Source organism: Styela clava, chromosome 3 (genome assembly GCF_964204865.1).
Source record: "Styela clava chromosome 3, kaStyClav1.hap1.2, whole genome shotgun sequence".
NCBI classification, from domain to species: domain Eukaryota; kingdom Metazoa; phylum Chordata; class Ascidiacea; order Stolidobranchia; family Styelidae; genus Styela; species Styela clava.
In genome coordinates, this window is record NC_135252.1 from 22153739 (window position 1) to 22173130 (window position 19392).

Below are 19392 nucleotides of genomic sequence, written 5' to 3' on the forward strand. Positions count from 1 at the left end.
TTCGTCAGCAAGGCCATACTGCATCAGACAAGCATTATTAAACTAACAAGCTTGGAGTTGAATTTGTGTTAGTGTGCAGCAAGACTCTTAAGGCTGGGAATGGTTAAACCGATCTTAGATGGTTAACAGTTACCATTTTGTTTTAACCGTTAACTGACATATTAGGTACAAATCATCTTTATAATGTACTCCTTCAAAAATGAAACCGTGAAACGACACGATGCGATTAACCGGTTAATTTTACCCGGTTCACGGTTAAAGTGTTTTCCCTGAAATTCCCAGCCCTACTAATGATACTTATACTGGAATTGCAAATTATACGTATATGTTGACTATGTATAATCACACATGATAAATTTACCTATAACTCGTGTTATCAATGGATGGACCTAACTCGGACTGTTTCAGTCTGCCAACTGCTATGCATCCGGTTATTGTTTTTCAGAACAGCCAACAGTTCGCATTTCAATTTCCTTTTGAAATTTGAAAATTCACCAATTTCAAATTATTGAATGCCAGTCAGACGAAACTGCAATGGCGTTTGATCTAAGACATTCGAGATTAGCATTAGAAGTTTAACTGTATTGCAAATAGTAATATAAATGCAGTTGAATTTTATTTTATTCATCGCAATGATATATGCTTTCTAAGGTACCTGTTCAGAATATTGTTGCAACTTCCTGTATTTCCATACAAATAGGCTAGTTAAGAGTTTCATGCAGTTTACAATAAAAGGAGGATGTTGCAGGTAGTAAAGCAGTTAGTTACCCGAGCATCTCCTATATATATGTAAATTAAATCCCAAGGTATAGCTATCAATCAATATTTATGACAATTATTGCACAAAATCTTTTTATGATGGCTTCAAAAGACGTTAATTCTACAAATATTTTATTGTCTGTATTTTTAAATAGTTTTTTGTTTCATAATCCTGTGCAATTTAAATGTCAATACTGAAAAAATTAAAAAGCGTCGTATATCAATTTGGCTTCTATAAACTTGATTCTAATTTAGTTTATGCCGCCTGGATGCGTATATTGAATGACAGAACTAAAAACGAAGTCTTAATATTATTTTTTTGCTCTTGATTTTTTTCTCGCGAGAATTTAAAAAAATGATATAAAACGAGTACTGCAATTTTGGGTGTGCGTTGGCGTAATTTATTGAGAGTGAAAACGCTTATCGAATATAGAAATACCGCGATTTCAAAACCTGATTTGTTAATTCGCGTTCAGGAGTTTTTCATTTTGCTGCCAATCATATATCAAACCTAGATGTCATAATATTTTATATCAGTAAGAAAGCGAATCTGATTGGCCTTCATCGAAAATGATTTCTGAATTGAAGGAAACAGTATGAAAGCTTTCTAAAAACTGCTATTTTTGTCGAATAGAATCAAAATTGTTCGATATTTAACATGATGCAACTCATTTCAATTAACCAGTTTTTATTTCGATTAAATTAAACAACATGAAAACCTTACGAGGCATCGTTGTGTACGTCATAATGATATGTGAGTAACATAGTATTAATATAATAGAACATCTGAGATTTTTAATTCTTATTTACTGATGTGCAGTCATATTTTTGAGATGTGTTCCTCAACTCTGGTTTCAATAAGTCGATATGTAAAGGGCATTTTATTGTACATTATATATTGGGGGGGGGGGGGTCTTGTAGCGTCAACGTATCTAACTCTTCGACTAAATTTAGTTGTTTATATTTGATGGTCGAATCTAATTATCAAATTACACGGGAGAAAATTTTTGCATTTTATGAAATCGGCTTATGTCAATTTATGTCAATACCGTTTAGCCGAACATATTTAGTGTGGACGCATTTTAATGAACTTGTCTGAGATGCAGTGCGTCCGAAATCCATCTAAGGCCGATACAAAGTTATGATATGAACAAAATCTTTCGGTGCATTTATTACTGTAAGTGTAAGGTAAGGCTAAGCGATCGCCGCTTTCTCTTTTTCTGCCTTTACCGCTAATTTTTGTGTATGGTTCAGACTACATGTCTGAAGTTGGTTATACGGCCTCAACGACAGAAATGTTGCACACCCCTGATTTAGTACAATTATTGTGTTAAAAATTGAAGTTTGAATATTTTTTATGTAATCTTAAGAAAATCATAATTCCAATTTAGTTTTGGGTTTCTGAAGTTATACTTTTGAAAATATTCTATCAGGCCTTCAATGCAATTTATCGGCCAAGGAAAACACGTGCTTCATTACTGGCAACGACGACAGTGAACCTATTCTAGTAAACAATACATATGAGGGAGGATTAACAATTCCAGCCATCGATGGTTTTTTCGAATGCCGTTGGAATTTTAGCCCACCGGATGGACGGACTGATTTATCTTTGACATTAAATGTCACTAACACTGACTGCAAAAATATGTTCAAAATCAATGGTAAATGCACTGAATATTATTGTAGTTGTATATTATTAATATTTGTGATAATGATAAAAAAAACTCGCATTTTATTCAATTCATTGTGAATTGAAACAAACGAACGAAAAACTTTTTTTCTTTAAACGATGCAGAGGAAAATTGAGTTTTGGAAATGAATATTCCCTTCAGGTGCATTGAAATGAATGTGAATAATATCACTTTTTATTTTTATTTTCCAATTTTCTGACAAAAACCTGAGATTGCGTCAGCAGCACACTGGACTGAATATTCTACTTTTGCTCTACCTTACAGATTATTAAACTTTCCAACAATTCCTCGTTTTGATTCTTGAAATGTTGATTTCTCAAATGGTGTTTATTACTCACTAATATATATATATGATTGTGTAGTAATAAGATTGTTTTACGCTACACATCGGAATCGAATATGGGCTGTGCACTAGAGCAGGGGTTCTCTAACAGTTGGCGCTATGGAGCCTGTGAAAAGGTTGACTTTTATTTTTGGAGACCCATAATAAATTTGTAAAAACAAACAAAAGACACATTGTTATTTACCGAATAATGTTCCTGAGTAAATTAAAATAACTTTATTTAATGACTCTGGTGTATTTGCTGCTTCATATTCAAATAATATTCTTATTGCGGTTGTCAAATTTCATTAATGCCGTTATTGCTTCTTCGGACAGGTACAAAAGTATCCAAGTCAGTTTTTTAATGAGAGAACGAATAGTTCGAGGAGCCCCTCCTTTTTTAACATGGACTCGGGCTCCGGACAAACGTCTACATTATGTAGTACTATTTCAGGTCGTCCAAAATGCAATGAAACTCTCCCGATGATATACAGGTTTTATCCTACATCATGCGGACAATCTTGTAGCAACAACAACAACTGCAATGATTATGAAGAATATCCTCTTCAAATAACTTTTGACGGAACCACTGATAACAAAGAATTTTCATTAAAGTACACGTTTGCACCCTGCTTCACAAGTGAGAGAAATTCAAACTGACTACATATTTATTCTATAGAAATGTCACATTGGACCAGGGAGGTGCAAATATTTTGTCGATGGGCCGTCGATATAACCAACTGCAGATATCTAGCTGGGCCCAACGAAAAATTTAGTTTCCATGTACAAAACATATTATAAACAAATTATCACAGTTCATGATATGACGCAAGGACAAGATCAATAAGTTTTATATATTTTTACCCACGTGAGCGACTTTTTAAACCTAAAAAGACGGATTAGGATTTTATGCTTATTGTCGGGGAAAATTTGAGCGTCGATGAGGGCAACACTAAATGGCTTGAGGGTGTTTCTCGGGAAATTTGTTGCACTCCGTTGATTTGGACATATTAACTCCAGGCATGTAAATAATGCAATTGCTAATTTCGTGAAATAACAAATTTCTATGCAAAAAAAAAACATTTATTTTATAGCAACGAAACAAACTACTGAAGCCGCAGAAACACCTGAACCACGTACTATAAAAGACATTAAGATTAAGAATGCGCCGGCTATAATTTTTGTCTCAGGTAGGCCGACAACTTAATGAAGAATCTTACCTAAACACTAAAGCACAACACAAAATTAAGAATGCATCGTTGACGACATTTATATACCGGTTCTGTTGAAATTTTTCAATTTTCTTGTCTGGGCTAGTTTCCATACTTTTATTCTTTTTTATGCCTAATTATTAGATACCAATTTTCAATAAGCTCTGTGTACATTTACAGTATCATACCATAATTTATTTTATTTTAATTATGTTCCAGAAATGTTTACCACACTTATTGCGATAGTATTAACTAAAATACTGAATAATATTATTTTTTGAGTCGCCCTGAGTCGACTCATGCCCACGATTTTATCGGTTCGTTGAACTGGGTATATATATTGGAACAGGCGAAATTTCATTCTTTCCTGTGCATAACGGGTTCATTCATATCTGTAGTTTCATATCCGTGTTTTAATATTGATGAATTATTTTATTAGTTTAAATCTCTTGACACAAAGTGAAGCTATGAATTATTTTGTAAAATTGCTGCTGTACCCACTAACATGAGTTAAACCAGAGTGTTCCAAACCCAGGCCCGCGGGCCACAAGTGGCCCGCGTCGCATTCGTAGAGTAATCGCAAAAAACGCATTTTTAGTGTTATTTCGTCATAAAATTAGTCATAAAAATTTTTTGGCATATTATTACATCACCAATGTCAATGAATGGACTAATGTTATGGCTAGCTGAAGCAACTAGCGAAGTAGAATGATATTCTTGGCAGTCTTAATTGTTACCTGGCTTTCTATCTTTTTGGTCGGGAATACATGCTTACAATTTTGGCATGCTTAGAATTGAATGCGAATTCTATTAGCTCAGATTGGCTATGCCTGCTAACTAAAAAAATGTTGCCTATATGTCAGAAAGTTTAGTAATTGCCCTCAATATTCGAAAGCACTTACATTTACGGAAGCACTTTTTTCCGTTTGAAATCTTACACAAAATATATACATAGAAAGACTGTTGCATGTTTTCGTGAGTGTTATGGGTTTTTGCATGTTTTAGCTTGATAAATAACAAATACTGATCAATGTGTTTCCATAATAACAGTTTGTATTGTATTAAACTGTTCATCTATTCTTGGCACTATTGTGGCACGCGAACAATGCAAAAATAATTTTGTGGCCCGCGGAGCCGACAACCTTGGACCACCCTGAGTTAAACCATACAAAATAATATATTAAAGATAGTAAATATAAATATTTTTGAGGTATTCGGATTGTTGATGCAAATGAAGCTCTTTTTTTTATCAACTAATGGGCTAGTCGATTTCACATTTCAGTATTTAAAGATACTCGGCACTCAAATAGGTGGGCGTTGTCAAAAGCCATAATTTATATTTTTTAAGAGATTCAATATTTCCCACCAAGTTTTGTTTCCACCTTTATATACCATTCGTTACAATTCCTTTGACATTTTACTGAAATTTCCTTGACAATCCGGTTGTCATTCAGCTCTCGTGCACATATATTTGAACATCGCTCACTTGTTTATGTATTCATTTCAGGAACCAAGATCAGCCGATATACTTCGGGAACGAGATCGTCATCACCAAAGACAACAATTAACAACATCCTGGACACAACCGTTTCGCCTGTTATTCGACCACTTTCAATATTTGTTCCAATCTCTGTGATTCTCTTTATTGGAACTGTATTCATTATTGTCATTTTGAAAATCAGGTACTATTTTTAATTGAAAAATTACATCGAGGATTACATTTGGCAGGCTTAAAAGCCTATATTTCAGAATTCTGCAAATGTGGTGCCAAACTTCAATTTATTCAAGTGCGACTCTCTCGTCCACTACTAATCGATTGCTTAATCAAACATCTGCGTTTCAATGTAGCACTTCTTTTACATAATTTCAAAGTCCAAATTTGCACTTATCCTAATTTGTTTCAAAGTTGTTGTTAGCAATTCGAGTAATCTCATATCACGCCATCGCGGTTAGATCATCGATAATTTCCTCTCAAATAGTGGTAGTAAAACGGATATGCCATGAAAACCAGAATTACAAGTTTTGTAAAGATTATATCTGTTGTTACAAAATCGGTATATTTCCCTAAATTCATTATAGCTTGGTTATTTCTCTCAAATACTCCATTTCAACTTTCCAGAAAACAAAACGAAAAACGAAAAAATCAACAACGAGTGGTTCACATATCCGATGTTCACACGTATGCAAACGTACTTCATAATATTCCAGAAGTGATGTCAACACCGGGACTATATGAGAGTAGTTTAAGCCCCATTGCACCAGACCCGGAGTATATAACTGAGCCAGAAGCGGTCCCAACAGAAGGTCCAGCGACCGATAAACATGCATACGCAGGCATCGACATGAGACCTAGTGCAAGTGAGGAATACGCATCGATAGAACATCAGGAAAATCGTTACTTGCAGCCGATTAGAAGAGATTTTATTGACGGCGAATATGGGTATCAAACACCGATCCCACTTAGACCAGAAGACGATACAAGTTACATGCGGTTTCAGAAAAAGTAAATTGAAAATCGATTCAATTCAAGCAATGCTTGATCGTACTATGCAATTCAAGATGCTATTGATAAACTCGTCGTTATCACGTAAGGCTCATTTGATTGGTTATACATTATGCTTCTGCCATCCTAATTCATGTTAATGTATAGATCGACTTGTTGGCTATTTAGTAGCTTATCCAGACCGGTGACCAACTGAAAGATTTATCTTTGCTTTATGACTTATCAGTCTTAGCTTTTATTTCTGCAAAAACTGAACACCTAACGTTGTAATATTGAATCGGTCGATCGTGATCTAGTACTGTACACCCTGATCAAAATATAACTTTGAGCAATGCCGAGCTTAAGATACTTTGATAAAGTTTAACATTGCCTTCAAAGTCTTTGTTGCTCGCGGAAAACATTATTCTTATTTTAATTATATATATTTTTTTGATTTTCAAATATTTTGCATCAAATGAATAACGAAAATACTAAAAATCATCAATATTGAAAGATTTGGTCATATTATATAGTGTTTAAACATTGGTTAACTTCTTTTCTTTAATGTTACGTAGAATCATGTTGATAATGTTTTCTTCTAATCAACTTAGGTTGAATCAAATAAACAAGTTGTCTTCTTTGCAAAAAAATATCGTTTTCTTCTTTGTGAATTATTAAATAAATGTATTTAGAATTTTATATGATTTTGATTCAATGCTTATAGTATAGGAGTGCCCAAACAAGAGCCCACGAAACGTACCTAATAAGAAAGTGCATTCCAGTGCCAGTATACATTGAAGAAGGTGCAGGAAGGGCAGTCTATTAAGTTGATGAGTGATGTAAAAAAATTGTCTGATTCGATGTTTAAATTCTACAGATAAGAACATTATGTTTCTAGAAGTAGACAGTTGGTGTCAAAAACTTGCGTAAAAAACTAAAATTTGTCACTATTCTAACAAATTTCTGACTTTGAGCAGTTGGGAACTGTGGTCACAAAGCTGCTTTTATCGAACAAAAAATAAGAGTCAACATTTTTTGTTGATTTTTAATCGTTATATTGAGTGGATTGAAGCGTATGACGGATTTAACAACCATTTTTCACAACCCGATCCGATTATTTTATTGCACATGTAATTGAATTCTTGGCGTTATCGAGAAATCAATTGATGAAGCAATTAACACACTGGCTAAGTAAGTTGGAGTTGTTTCGGATATCCTCAGTAAATAAAGCTCTACGCATTGCAATAATAGAATATAATATATTGGCAGAAGTCGTTTGCGCACACGTTCTAGCGGTCTTAAAGTAATAAATTCAATTTCACTGTTACGTATTATTTTCTGAAATGTAATAATAAATAGCAATGAAAACTAATTGCCAATACTCTTGGTTTAATAACTTATAAATGTCAAAACGTCAAAATGTTTTGGGTAATTGACATTTGTCTGTAACTTTTGCTGAAATTGTAAAAAATATTGGTAATGTAATGTAAGGAATTGTTGTTTTCCACATTTTAAAAAGTCCGGAAAACTCTGCAAATCGTGACAAATGAATATTTTGATTGTCTGATAGCATGCACGATGTGGCAGACTACCAAAGTTTGGAATGAGTCTTAGATGCCTAAAAATATCCAATCACGAATTGTCGTTTTGAACTAATCTGATGATAATTTATTAACAATAAAATGCCATCCTAACAGTAAAATGCAGACAAAAGCCACGTATTCACGAAAACTTCGATTTTTTTGGAAATGTTTTCAAAAGATGACTAATGTAGTCTATAACCTAACTTTCTATTTTGCAATTATTACAAATATTTTTATGCGACACTGTTGCACCCACGATGTTATAAAGTGTGGAGACCAGTCTAGAGTTAATTTGCTGAAAATTTAGAGAAAGTGTGAAATATTGTGGTAATATTTCTATTAGCTTGGCAGTTTTCATGAGCCAGGGTCTGATAAAGTGTGTTGGGTGAAACCACACATATCATCATAGTCCAGTTTGTTTCAAACCTCATTCGTAGCAAAGGTTCTAAACTTTATGGTATTATTTCTATTAGCTCGTAATTTTTCATATACCTAGATTGTGCGACACTGTGTCACCCAGGGTGAAATAAATACGGTGCGTTAGATGTTAGTTCTCTTGGCACGCAAGTTTCCACAACGAGATCTACTGCAAGGTCAGATTTAATATTGGAGTTACCGCAATTTGACCACACTAATTTTTTTAAATTTCAAAATTTTTGCAGACTTTCAATTTTGTCTGCTGACCTTTTGATAAATAAAATCGTTCAATTTTTGCATTCAATTATGATATTTTTATAAAATTGGTGTTATTTCATATTGATTTTAATAAGAAATCATTTTTAGCAAAATTAAAAAGAATTAATTGGTTTTACAACTGTATATTTACACGGTAAAGGCAAATGATGAATGGTAAAATATTTTAAATATCAAGCAATTGAATCACTTACATTAAATATAACAGTCATTGCATTTCTAGCAATTTTACAGTTTCATGCATAAATATTATTAAGTATTTGATTCTGACATTGCAAAACTTTGTCGGTTGGATAGAATTTTCATATTTACTTTGAGGGATAGAAAAGCATGCGTATTAAATACAATCTTCAATGGAAAAAATAAATTTTAAATTAAAAAATTGAAAAGTTTGCAATATAATCGTTTCATTTATTTCTTTTGCAAAAAAACTATTTGAATATAGCTCAAAACGAGTCAATGACGCTTGCGACAGAACTATTCATCAGAACTATCTAAACCTAGGGTCAAGTGAAGAAGTGATACGAGCAAACTTGCAAATCTGTTAGAGTTAAAGTTATACAAAGTAAACAGAACATTCAAACATGTAAACATCAAACACGAAATTGTTAAAACTATTTTTCAACAATCTGTTCCTCAAGTGAGAACACGAGTGATAAATTGTTTGTCCTTGATTAGGGCAAACAATTTATCACTCGTGTTTTCATTTTTTTAGCCTTGATAAATGATCTCATTAAGTTTAAGCAACGATATACTATTTTACAGTTTTGTTCGTTGAGATTTTGTTTTGTCAGGAATTTTGATGTAACAATATAATTGACACGATGCTGCTTTACCGTCTTCGCGGGATGTTCTTCCCTGTGAAAAATAATACTCTCTCGTGAGACTCACTTCGCGAATTGAATTTTCTTCTAGGAGTTTTTCGATTTGATCTTCAAGGAGTCTTTTGTCCGTTTCATCTCTTGGATGGTTTGCAGCTGAGAAAACTAAAACCCCTCCCGGCTTCACGTGCTCGGCAAACAGAGGGAGCATTTTGGGATGAATATGCTCAACCCCGAATGAAGCTATACACGCTAGTCCATCGTATAATTTTTCCGACACGTCAATTTTGTCATCAATACATAGATATTGCAAATATAAATCATCGTATGCGTTTTTACGATTCGCAATATTTAACATAAGTTGATTCTCGTCTACTCCATGTAAAATCCCGTTAAATTCTCTTTTTCTTAACGCAGCTCCGATGAATCCAGTCCCACACCCAGCATCTAAAACTACACAATCGAATCTTTTACTGCTTGCCATGTTTTCCATGAGCAAAGTTGCGGCGACGTCGTGGAGTCTATATCCCATATCAAGCATATCCCAGTCATACAATCCAGCCCAATCGTCATAATATGTTCTTAGAATCTTTCGTGGTGCGTTCGCCTCGAATTTCTCAAAAATACTTCGATTCAAAATACTTGAACTGGTTGAAGTCGACATGATACTTGACCTCGACCTGATACTGCTACCTCGATACATGTTTATTTCTTACTAGAGATACTTGATATAGAAGCTATGAAAACACTACATCTAAAAAAAAAGAGGTGATATAAAATATTATTTGAAACTACAGTCATACGAAATATGTGTTGAGGATAAATAGTCCTCAAATGGTTTAGTAATTTGACAGCGTTTAAAGTTGCTTCACAGAAAAACTTCATCAAGGCATTACTAAATTAAAAACGTTGAGAAACTACATAATTGTGCTAACACCGGTTGTGCTTTATTTATCTTCGACAAGAATATACCTTAGGGCAATCATGGGCTATTTATTCAAATATTTGTATGAATCTGCATTTTCCAAAACATTTTCAATTGCCTCTTTAGCGCTTTATAATAACCTTGAATAAGTAAGCTCTTTTATTACTTTCTTTTTTGAATCTTGAATTATCAATAATGCAAACGGACAACAAAACTTGATTATATTCACCTCGTTACAACCACAAAAAATGTCCTATCTCATATAAACCTAGACCGGTCTTACTAAAACAACATCTCATTTACAAATATTAAACGCATTTTATGATAGCGTGATATATTATTTGCAGACAAGCGCTGTAATACAAATAACATGACGTAAATTGCATCGAATTCAAGATGCCAAATAATCAATAAATATTTTTTACGACCTTTTTTGTGCGTGACTGAAAACAAATAACATAGATAATAAAAAGTATGAGCGCAAACGCAATTGCAAAAAGGCATGTTTATGTATTTATCCATTTCGATGTTGATAACAATGATTAATCTCTAGTAAAACGACCTGCTTATAACGCATATGAGACTTTTGTTTCTTAGGTGTATATCCAGTGACTGAACTAACGTTTACCTAGAATAAAGTTTCTCAGCTAGGGGTAAATTTATCCGTGGGTCGATTTTGCAAGTGAAAAATTCACGTTTTTTTGCTATACTATCCTTCCATTACAACATTACATATAGAATGACATATAGATGTAGATAGAAATACAAAACTTTCACTTTCGATTTTTACACAGGGGTAAATAACAGAGTTGAAGTAGCGCACTTGACCCAGTTAAAATAAACCATTTTATGTCAAATTTCTCTAGTTAGACACTTTAACTTGACTTAACCGTTTTTAAAGCGAATAATTACGTACTTCACTTTACGTACTTCACACTGTAAGTACTAATGGTACTTTATCTCATTAGATATCCAACAGGGTGATTAACTGTACATTCACTTAGATAGTTAGAAAGCTGGTTTAGCTTCCATATACGGGCATATGTCAATATCATAAAAGTATCCCACTTGAATTTTGACACCCTTTTATTATAGTGGTTCTTATACAAAACTATAAAAAATATTTGACATATTTTCACATGATTTCAAAAAATCATGCGAACAGTATTCCGCATATTAGCCATTAACCTTTATTTTTTCCAGTACGTCCTAGAAAGCTGCTGTTCTAGTAGGCCTATATGTAAAGTTATCATACGTATCAAAAAGTACCTCGTTCGCGCTAAAATCTATATTTCTTCATTACATGTTTGAGGCGCGCTATTAATATCCGGAACAAGATTTGTATTTGGAAATCCCGATTGGATTGGATTACTAATTGTTCAGACAAATTGATCAGTATCAGATTATTCTCTGTAAAGAAAAGTGATTTACAAAATTGACAACCATTCAGAAATTAAATTTTTGTAATTTTATATATTATATAGATATTATATTCTTATATATACTTACTGTATACTTATTCATCAAAAAGTATTAGCTCAATGAATATCAGTGTATGCTTGTTCATGAGTTTGTATAAATAAAAAATCACGGGTAATAACGAGGATGAACTAATTTCGTCCAGTTAGTTAAAAACATCCAATATTCGTATAAATATTTGCATAACATTTCCCCAATATGCAGACCATATCATATTGTTTAGGATGCTAGCATCTGATGACTAGGTAAGAAAACATAATCGATACATTCTGTTATACGCCGATGATTTTGCAACATATTTATACTTTTCTTGCCATGCAAATTCATCTTTACAATAGGCAGTTGATAGCGAATAATACAAGATACGTTATAAAATATCCCCCAGCCATATTTATTCTAGCCAATGGCCTATTGAAAAGCAGTATGCAGGAATTTTTAATTGTGAGCGAATGTTGTGGCAACATTTCACATGATTTTATAATCCACTAGGTGAGGCTAAAGTCTCGCCAATTTCATTGTTCAATAAAAACCAGTAGCTTTGCTGTTTTATGACGTCAAAACGTCCTTTACAAGTCTCTATTTGAGCAGCCACTTTTACACTCCGAGATACTACGTTGATAGAAAAATTGTCAACTCGGCATCTAATTTGAGAGTTTCTTCCGCCTATAATTTATCCCTGATCTTATGATTTTCCCATAAACTTTTTTATCCACAATTCTTCTCCTCCTTGTATAATATTATAACAGTTTGGCGTTTCATATTTTCAACTTTTATTGCCAACGTAGTTAATCATTACCTTATCGCGCCATGTCTAAACCAAGTACACGAAGTTTTCGAAGAAGAAGAAAATCAAACATAACATTATTTTATTCATCGTTTAATCATAAAATAAACAGTAGTATGCATAATCAGTAATAAAAACAAACAAAGAAAATAGGAAATAAGAAACTTCAACGACATTTTTGTTGACTACATGGCTCAAGATTGTGGTCAAGAAGTGTTTGGCAAGTTAAGAATAATTATGAATGATAATTTATTGATAATACTTCGATTTACTAATTTTTTAATGAAATATATCTTGACTGTCATGAATATACATTAATACGAAATTAACTCATAATGTGTTTAACAATTTATCAAACCTGATATTTAATTTCAAGTTTATGATGCGAAACAAATCAGTATTAAATACAAAGAACTGTGTTGAAACACTCTTTTGGACAAATTTAATGAAATATTTGTAATATCATTCCGAATTATTGTAAGTCATTTTGGCTGAAAAGACTAAAAATTAGTCAGCCTTATATTATTACGCGTTAAAAGCAGTGCAATATATATTGTGAAAACATCAAAAATGATTTTATATTTAATTAAATTAATCAAATCGATAAAGTTGATAACCGTTTATTAATCATAATATTGTTCATTTAAAAGTTATGATATATTCGTTGTGTCGTCTCATCTTGTCTGCTTGACAATATTTTTTGCCACTCATGAACACTTCATTCAAGAATAAATTATCAATACTGAAATTTGTCAGAAAAGTGCTACTGAACAAATGTAAATGCGTAGAGGATTCTATAAATCATCGCTTCTAATATGCATTTGTTTATCAGCAATCTTTATAAACATTTGAAATGAAAATATAGTCAGAGTTTTATATTCAGTCTATTCGGAAATGTGATCAATATATAGTTATATTCCGTCTCACTAGTGGAAATGAGAAGTGAATATTCGGATGAACCGTTCATGACGAAGACGAGCCAGGTGACAGTGTGACATCATCAGAAGATGGCGGAGTTGTTGCGTCATCAGGATACGCATGGTCGGGCGCTTGAAGCATTCTATAATGCAAAAATTCGGGTGATATTATTTTAGAATAAAATATTTTCTTTACATAAAATCTCACATATATTGTTAGCCCAAAACAACTCGGATTTTTTGACTTCTGTACAAATTTAAATCATCAAATTTTCCCTTCAAAAATGTATTTATTTTTTGTAATAAATTCGTAGTATAAATTCAAGAAATTATTATGCAATCCTGTTTGTATTGTTGAGCATGGCATTTGTTTTGAGTGACCTTGTTCTCCTTACATTGTTATCGACTTTTTGATTAAAGAAAGCCCATACACTCTCGCTCAAATGAACAATAGGTTTTCTCTAAGCCAAGTTACGGAAGACCACTAAAAATCCAACAGATTGACACTACAAAAATATGATCGTCGAAATACCGTGTTTAAGAATACAGGTTAATCCAATACTTGGGGCAGTTGAAAAACCTAACTGGGAAAAACGCATGAGTAGTGAATCACTTACGTGTTTTCGTCTGAAGAATTTAAAAGTTCGTTTTGCTGTTTCTTCTTTGATTCAAGAAAAGCAATTAACCTCAGTCTGAAAATTATGTATATTGTTATATTATTTTATTTCTAGATTGTCTAAAAATGAAATGACCCTAAGCTGGTAATATTGAAGGTGATATGTTTTATATTTTCACAACGATTCATTGAGAACTGACAACATTTTTCTGTTTTCCTCGGGCTGAAACGTTTTTTTTTTATTCAAACTGCTATAACTATAAATACTTTAAATAAACAGAGAACCATGGTCAGGTCATCTTTTCAAACCTCACTTGTTTGTGCATTATAAGTTGTTACTTTAATTTGTTTGCTTTGATTTTGAAGTATGATCATTATCTACTACATTGTCTATCTGCATTATTTTCGCAAATATTGCATAAAAAATGAAATATTTCAATTCAATATAAAAAATATTAACTCGCCTGCTTCTCCTCTTTGCTGAAGGTGAGATTCTTTTCTTTTTTATAACTTTTGTTGTCATGAAGTGCCTTTGGAATGATGCTTCAGTTGGGAAAAGTGTTGCGTTCTGATAAAAACACAATATTCAATATTTTATTATCAAATACTGTTTTTATTCATTAAAAAAACTGAACAACTAAAATAAATGAGCAATTTTTATTTGGGATATGAATATATTTTTTTAACATGACCTAATCACTACATTCTTTTATTTTAAACGTTGCCTTTGGGTCAAAATTCTGCAAAACTTTTCTGATATTTAGGAATATGACAGCGTGATGATGAAATTATATATCTGAATATTGCAATATATTGAATATTATAAAATACCAATATTATTACCTGTGCCAGAGACATTTGTTTGTCTGGTTGAAGATTTAGAGTTTGACACTGTGGGATTTCCATCAAAGGTTGTTGCATTTCGTATGGTTGTTTACCGGTAGATGGAAGTAGTAAGTTGTCAAATGGGATCCCGGGAATGTGTATGATATTCTGAAAGATAATATATGAATATTTAAGTGGATATAAAATTTAAAATAACATTTTCAAAAGTTGATAAAATTCATTTTTACTTAATTATTCTCCCAATATTAAAAAATTCTGTTTATTTTACAGAGTATTATTGCTCTCAATCTCGAAATTCTAAATATAATGGTTTAAAACGCGGCAAAAACACACAAAAAATGAAAAGATAAATGCCCACGGATGAAAAGATGTGAAGGAATATTTGCGTGGAACTATATGTAATGATATTTACCAATATTGACGAAATGAAATGAACTTGAAACGAATTATATAGGTTGTGATACTATAAATTAAATGCGTAAAATTGTAAAATTTAAACCTTCCAGGTACTCCCATAGTATGTGTACCGGGTTAGGTTAGGCCATAGTAATCAGTCCCTTTACAGAACTTGATGTAAAGTAGGCGAACAAAATTAGTTACCTCCATATTGGTACACACACTTCAGGATCGCCACCTTTCGTGTTAACTGACTTATTTTATATTGTTTTGTTACTCGGGTTGAAGCAATAAAAAATGTTTTTTTTTTGTAATCAAACCAGCAATGAATTTAAAAATATTTTAAAATTATAAGTAAAATATGTACTCACTTGTGCTGGTGACGGCAATATATGCGCTTGTTGAAGATAATGTGGACTTTGAATTAAATTTGTGGCCGGCACTGAAAAAGAATGATATTGTTTTAAAAAAAAATAGAAACTACAATTTTGACTATGCATAAAAATGTAAACTACATTTTGTTAAAAAAATGAAACGACAACTGCAGTTCGTATTTAAGTATCAACTTAAATGTTCTCGTAGAGACGAATAAAGATTTTGGTGAAATAAATCAAAAACAAATACAAGCCCCAGGAGAATCGAAATGAATTTTTTTCTGTTCATCATTAATATAAAAACTGATTTATTTATCATATACTCAGTTATCGATTATGCTGCACTGAAAATATATTTTCTATGATTGCGTTGTTAGCGATGAAAAAGAAGCACAAAAGAGAACACACTTTTTTCACATTTCAATCTGTAAGAAACGGCCTACTGTATGTAGGCAACGAATTGAAAATTTGATACAACATTTACACGAAATTGGGGTATGCTATCAACAAACGTGTCTAATTGTTACACCAGTTGTTTCATATGATATTGGCCCTAGGTCAGCACTTGTACAAAGACAAATAATTTATTTGTCTATTTTCAGGAGGCCGCTCAATTTATCCGACTGTCATTTTCTTTTATTCCAAATCTAGGAGATCTTAAATTTTTAAGTACATTCAGTTTTACTATCAAATGCAAACGTTGGTGGCAATTTTTGTAAACCAAACTCCGGAATTTCAAAAAGATGAGAAATTCTGGTGGATTTAAATTTCATACTAAAATTGCATCAATCCAGTTTGCATTGTCATTTTTTTAAGGTTCTAACCATTATGAAAGATACGAGGATTTACTAGGTAAGTTAAGTGCTTGTATTATTACTAAAATTTCTTATTCATTTATTTTTTATCAACACCAAAATTTGTATTGTCTTTTCACACATAAAGCACGTTTCTATTCATTATAAAATGTCTATTATTGATATGATATATATCTTTGTATATGTAGTGAGTAAACGAAAAGACTTTGAAAAAAGTCAAGATGATATCCGCGATAAAACTTGTATTGCTAAAAGTAAACGAGGAGCTGACAAGAAATAGGTGATTAGCTTTAATGCCATGTTCTCAACAAAAAAACTTATTAGGCATTATCATTCTTTTGGCCGTCGTGAACGTGAAGTGTAACCGAAAGATCAATGTATAGACGGAAAATATCATTTAGTTCTTTTTGATGGTCAGCTAATTCCATGGTCAATAACCAAATGGCGGGACATACAATATAATAAAACTAATTAACTATGAGCTTCTAATTGAATTCTAATACATTCAAATATCTTTGAGCAAATATATCATAATCTTACATATTCCGTGTTCCACAAACTCGGTAATATGGATAATTATACTAAGTGGAATTTATTTCCAAATTCATGCATGACAAAGAAACACCAAAAATGAATTCCCATATTCATTTAGAACTATCGGGAATCCGAGGAAGTTTCCCAGATCACCGGTATTTCAAATCCGCGGTTCCCGCAAGACTGAATCTGAATTACGATACCTTTGTGGGTCTTTCAATATACTTCGACGGTTCTTAGCCTAATTGGGTAAAAATACAACGTAAAACGCATACAATTTCGATAATAGGATAACAATACGCATTCATGAAGGGAATTTAGTGCTCCAGAAGTATGCGCACCCAGATGTCGCACAACCGGAATCTTGACCGGTGCACACATACTATGTTCAGGTTGTGCGCCATCTCGGTGCGCATACTTCTGGAGTTCCGGGAATTTTTCAATTAATCATTTATTACTTCAGAATTTGAAGTCAAAAAAATATTCTGCTGAATTGCGCGAGTCGTTCATTTTTTTGAAGAAATAGGATATTCTTCTTGCAGTTGAATTATTTATCAAAAAATATTTTATCAGAAAACAAGCATGAACAATTTACCTGTTATCATTTGTTGTTGTTTGACAAATTGTGACGTCATCTGATGATGCGCTGCTATTGCTGATGTAGGTTGAAATTGCATTGTGGGTACAGGATTTAGAAGACACATTCCTGGCGGAAGCCACAACGTTTGTGCAATCTGTGATATGAATCGAAAAAAAATTATTCTGACACCCAGAAACGTTTAGATTTACATGTTTACATCGTAAATGAATCACCGATAACCAATTTTCAATTAACAAGAAAATACAAAACAACTATTTTTGTCATGCATGTACGTTCAGGAAGTTCATCGAAAATGTTTAACCAAGCTACAGCCTCTTATCTATTTATCAGCATTAATTAGGAATAAGAATAGTCAAGATCCTTTTTACGACACATTCATTAGCCTTTTTCTTTGAACAAGGCACTGCACAAGCGGCCACTTCTGTGTAGGAAAGACCGGATTCTCCTGAATTCGACATTGCCGACCCTATTGATTACACCCTGGATAATGTGGTGGCCATGGGATTAAAACCGGAAAATTTTACCTGCGATGTGTAACGCTGTAACTCTAACGCTTTACCCACAATGATAGAGGAATGCCTGTGTAACCAGCGGTGAAGGACCTGACCACAGCAATGTTTTCATGAAATCATTTCCTACATAATTATTTCCACATGGCTCAAAACTTGCAAACCCAATTTCATCAGTCCGTTTAGCAAGGGAAATCTCACTTCTTGAAATTGAAGGTAAAATCAGATTTTCATAAAGAAGAAAATGATTTACCACTTTGTGTACGAGACTTACCGTATGCGCACAAAACAACATTCTGCTATCTACAGATCCTACAGTGTTCGCGAATATTTCAGAGATAGGCATTTGACCATCTACCTAACTCATTTATACTTTGTTTACTCTTGTATAGTTAACAGTTACGAACCTGCTGTTCCATATCTCTGGTCTTCCTGAAGAAGCGGGATAACGTAGAGGTGTCTCTGCAAGTGCTTTTTCAAGCTTTGCCCGAGGAATATCCACAAATAGTGGCTTAATATAAATATTTCAATTAATCTGTGAAATATAAGCATAATATGTTAAACCCTGTAAGTGAATTTTAAAAGAAGATTTTTGAAGAATTCTCTCTCTCTCTCTCTCTCTCATCGACTGGATGGTCATCGCTGACCAACCGTGGCACTTTTCACGAAGCGTCGCCACTGACTCTGCTTCTGAGCAAATCAGTCATGTTAATTCCGCGATGTTCTTTTGCCAGGAATTGTACTAAACAATAGATATTTTTTTGTCGGCCGTCTGTTCGGATCACATGTGACAAAATCGCAATTTCCTGAATTATAAGTCCCCTTTTTACAATAACTAACCCTGTGTTTGTGCATGATTGACACCAGGTATATTCATGTCGAGGATAAATAAAGCACAACCGGTGTCAGCAAAACGATGTATTCTTTGCCGACGTTTCGAATTTATATACAGAAAAACTTCGTTCGATTACATTTTTCTGGCTATTCTGAGCATGTCATACTATATATAAGTTTAATAAAGATAATAGCATAGA

At 32.8% G+C, this 19392-nt stretch overlaps 3 protein-coding genes across 3 annotated transcripts; 1 reads left to right on the plus strand and 2 right to left on the minus strand.

Annotated features, from left to right (window-relative positions):
* The first annotated feature begins 1470 nt into the window (after positions 1 to 1470).
* Positions 1471 to 7081, plus strand: LOC120342240 (uncharacterized). The gene is made up of 6 exons (XM_078110768.1): positions 1471 to 1513; positions 2193 to 2420; positions 3227 to 3412; positions 3867 to 3962; positions 5491 to 5665; positions 6103 to 7081. The coding sequence occupies exons 1-6, from the start codon at positions 1471 to 1473 to the stop codon at positions 6488 to 6490; spliced, it is 1116 nt and encodes a 371-aa protein (XP_077966894.1). The 3' UTR covers positions 6491 to 7081.
* A 2419-nt stretch (positions 7082 to 9500) lies between these two features.
* On the minus strand, positions 9501 to 10265 carry LOC144420921 (uncharacterized). Its single transcript, XM_078110769.1, has one exon. The coding sequence runs from the start codon at positions 10263 to 10265 to the stop codon at positions 9501 to 9503; it is 765 nt and encodes a 254-aa protein (XP_077966895.1).
* A 2550-nt stretch (positions 10266 to 12815) lies between these two features.
* LOC120342243 (uncharacterized) lies at positions 12816 to 18895 on the minus strand. The gene is made up of 7 exons (XM_039410995.2): positions 18766 to 18895; positions 17844 to 17982; positions 15897 to 15967; positions 15127 to 15276; positions 14748 to 14851; positions 14285 to 14359; positions 12816 to 13810 (listed from the first exon to the last, which is right to left on the minus strand). Exons 1-7 carry the CDS (start codon positions 18775 to 18777, stop codon positions 13714 to 13716), a joined length of 648 nt encoding a protein of 215 aa, XP_039266929.2. The 5' UTR covers positions 18778 to 18895; the 3' UTR covers positions 12816 to 13713.
* Between the last annotated feature and the right edge of the window lie 497 nt (positions 18896 to 19392).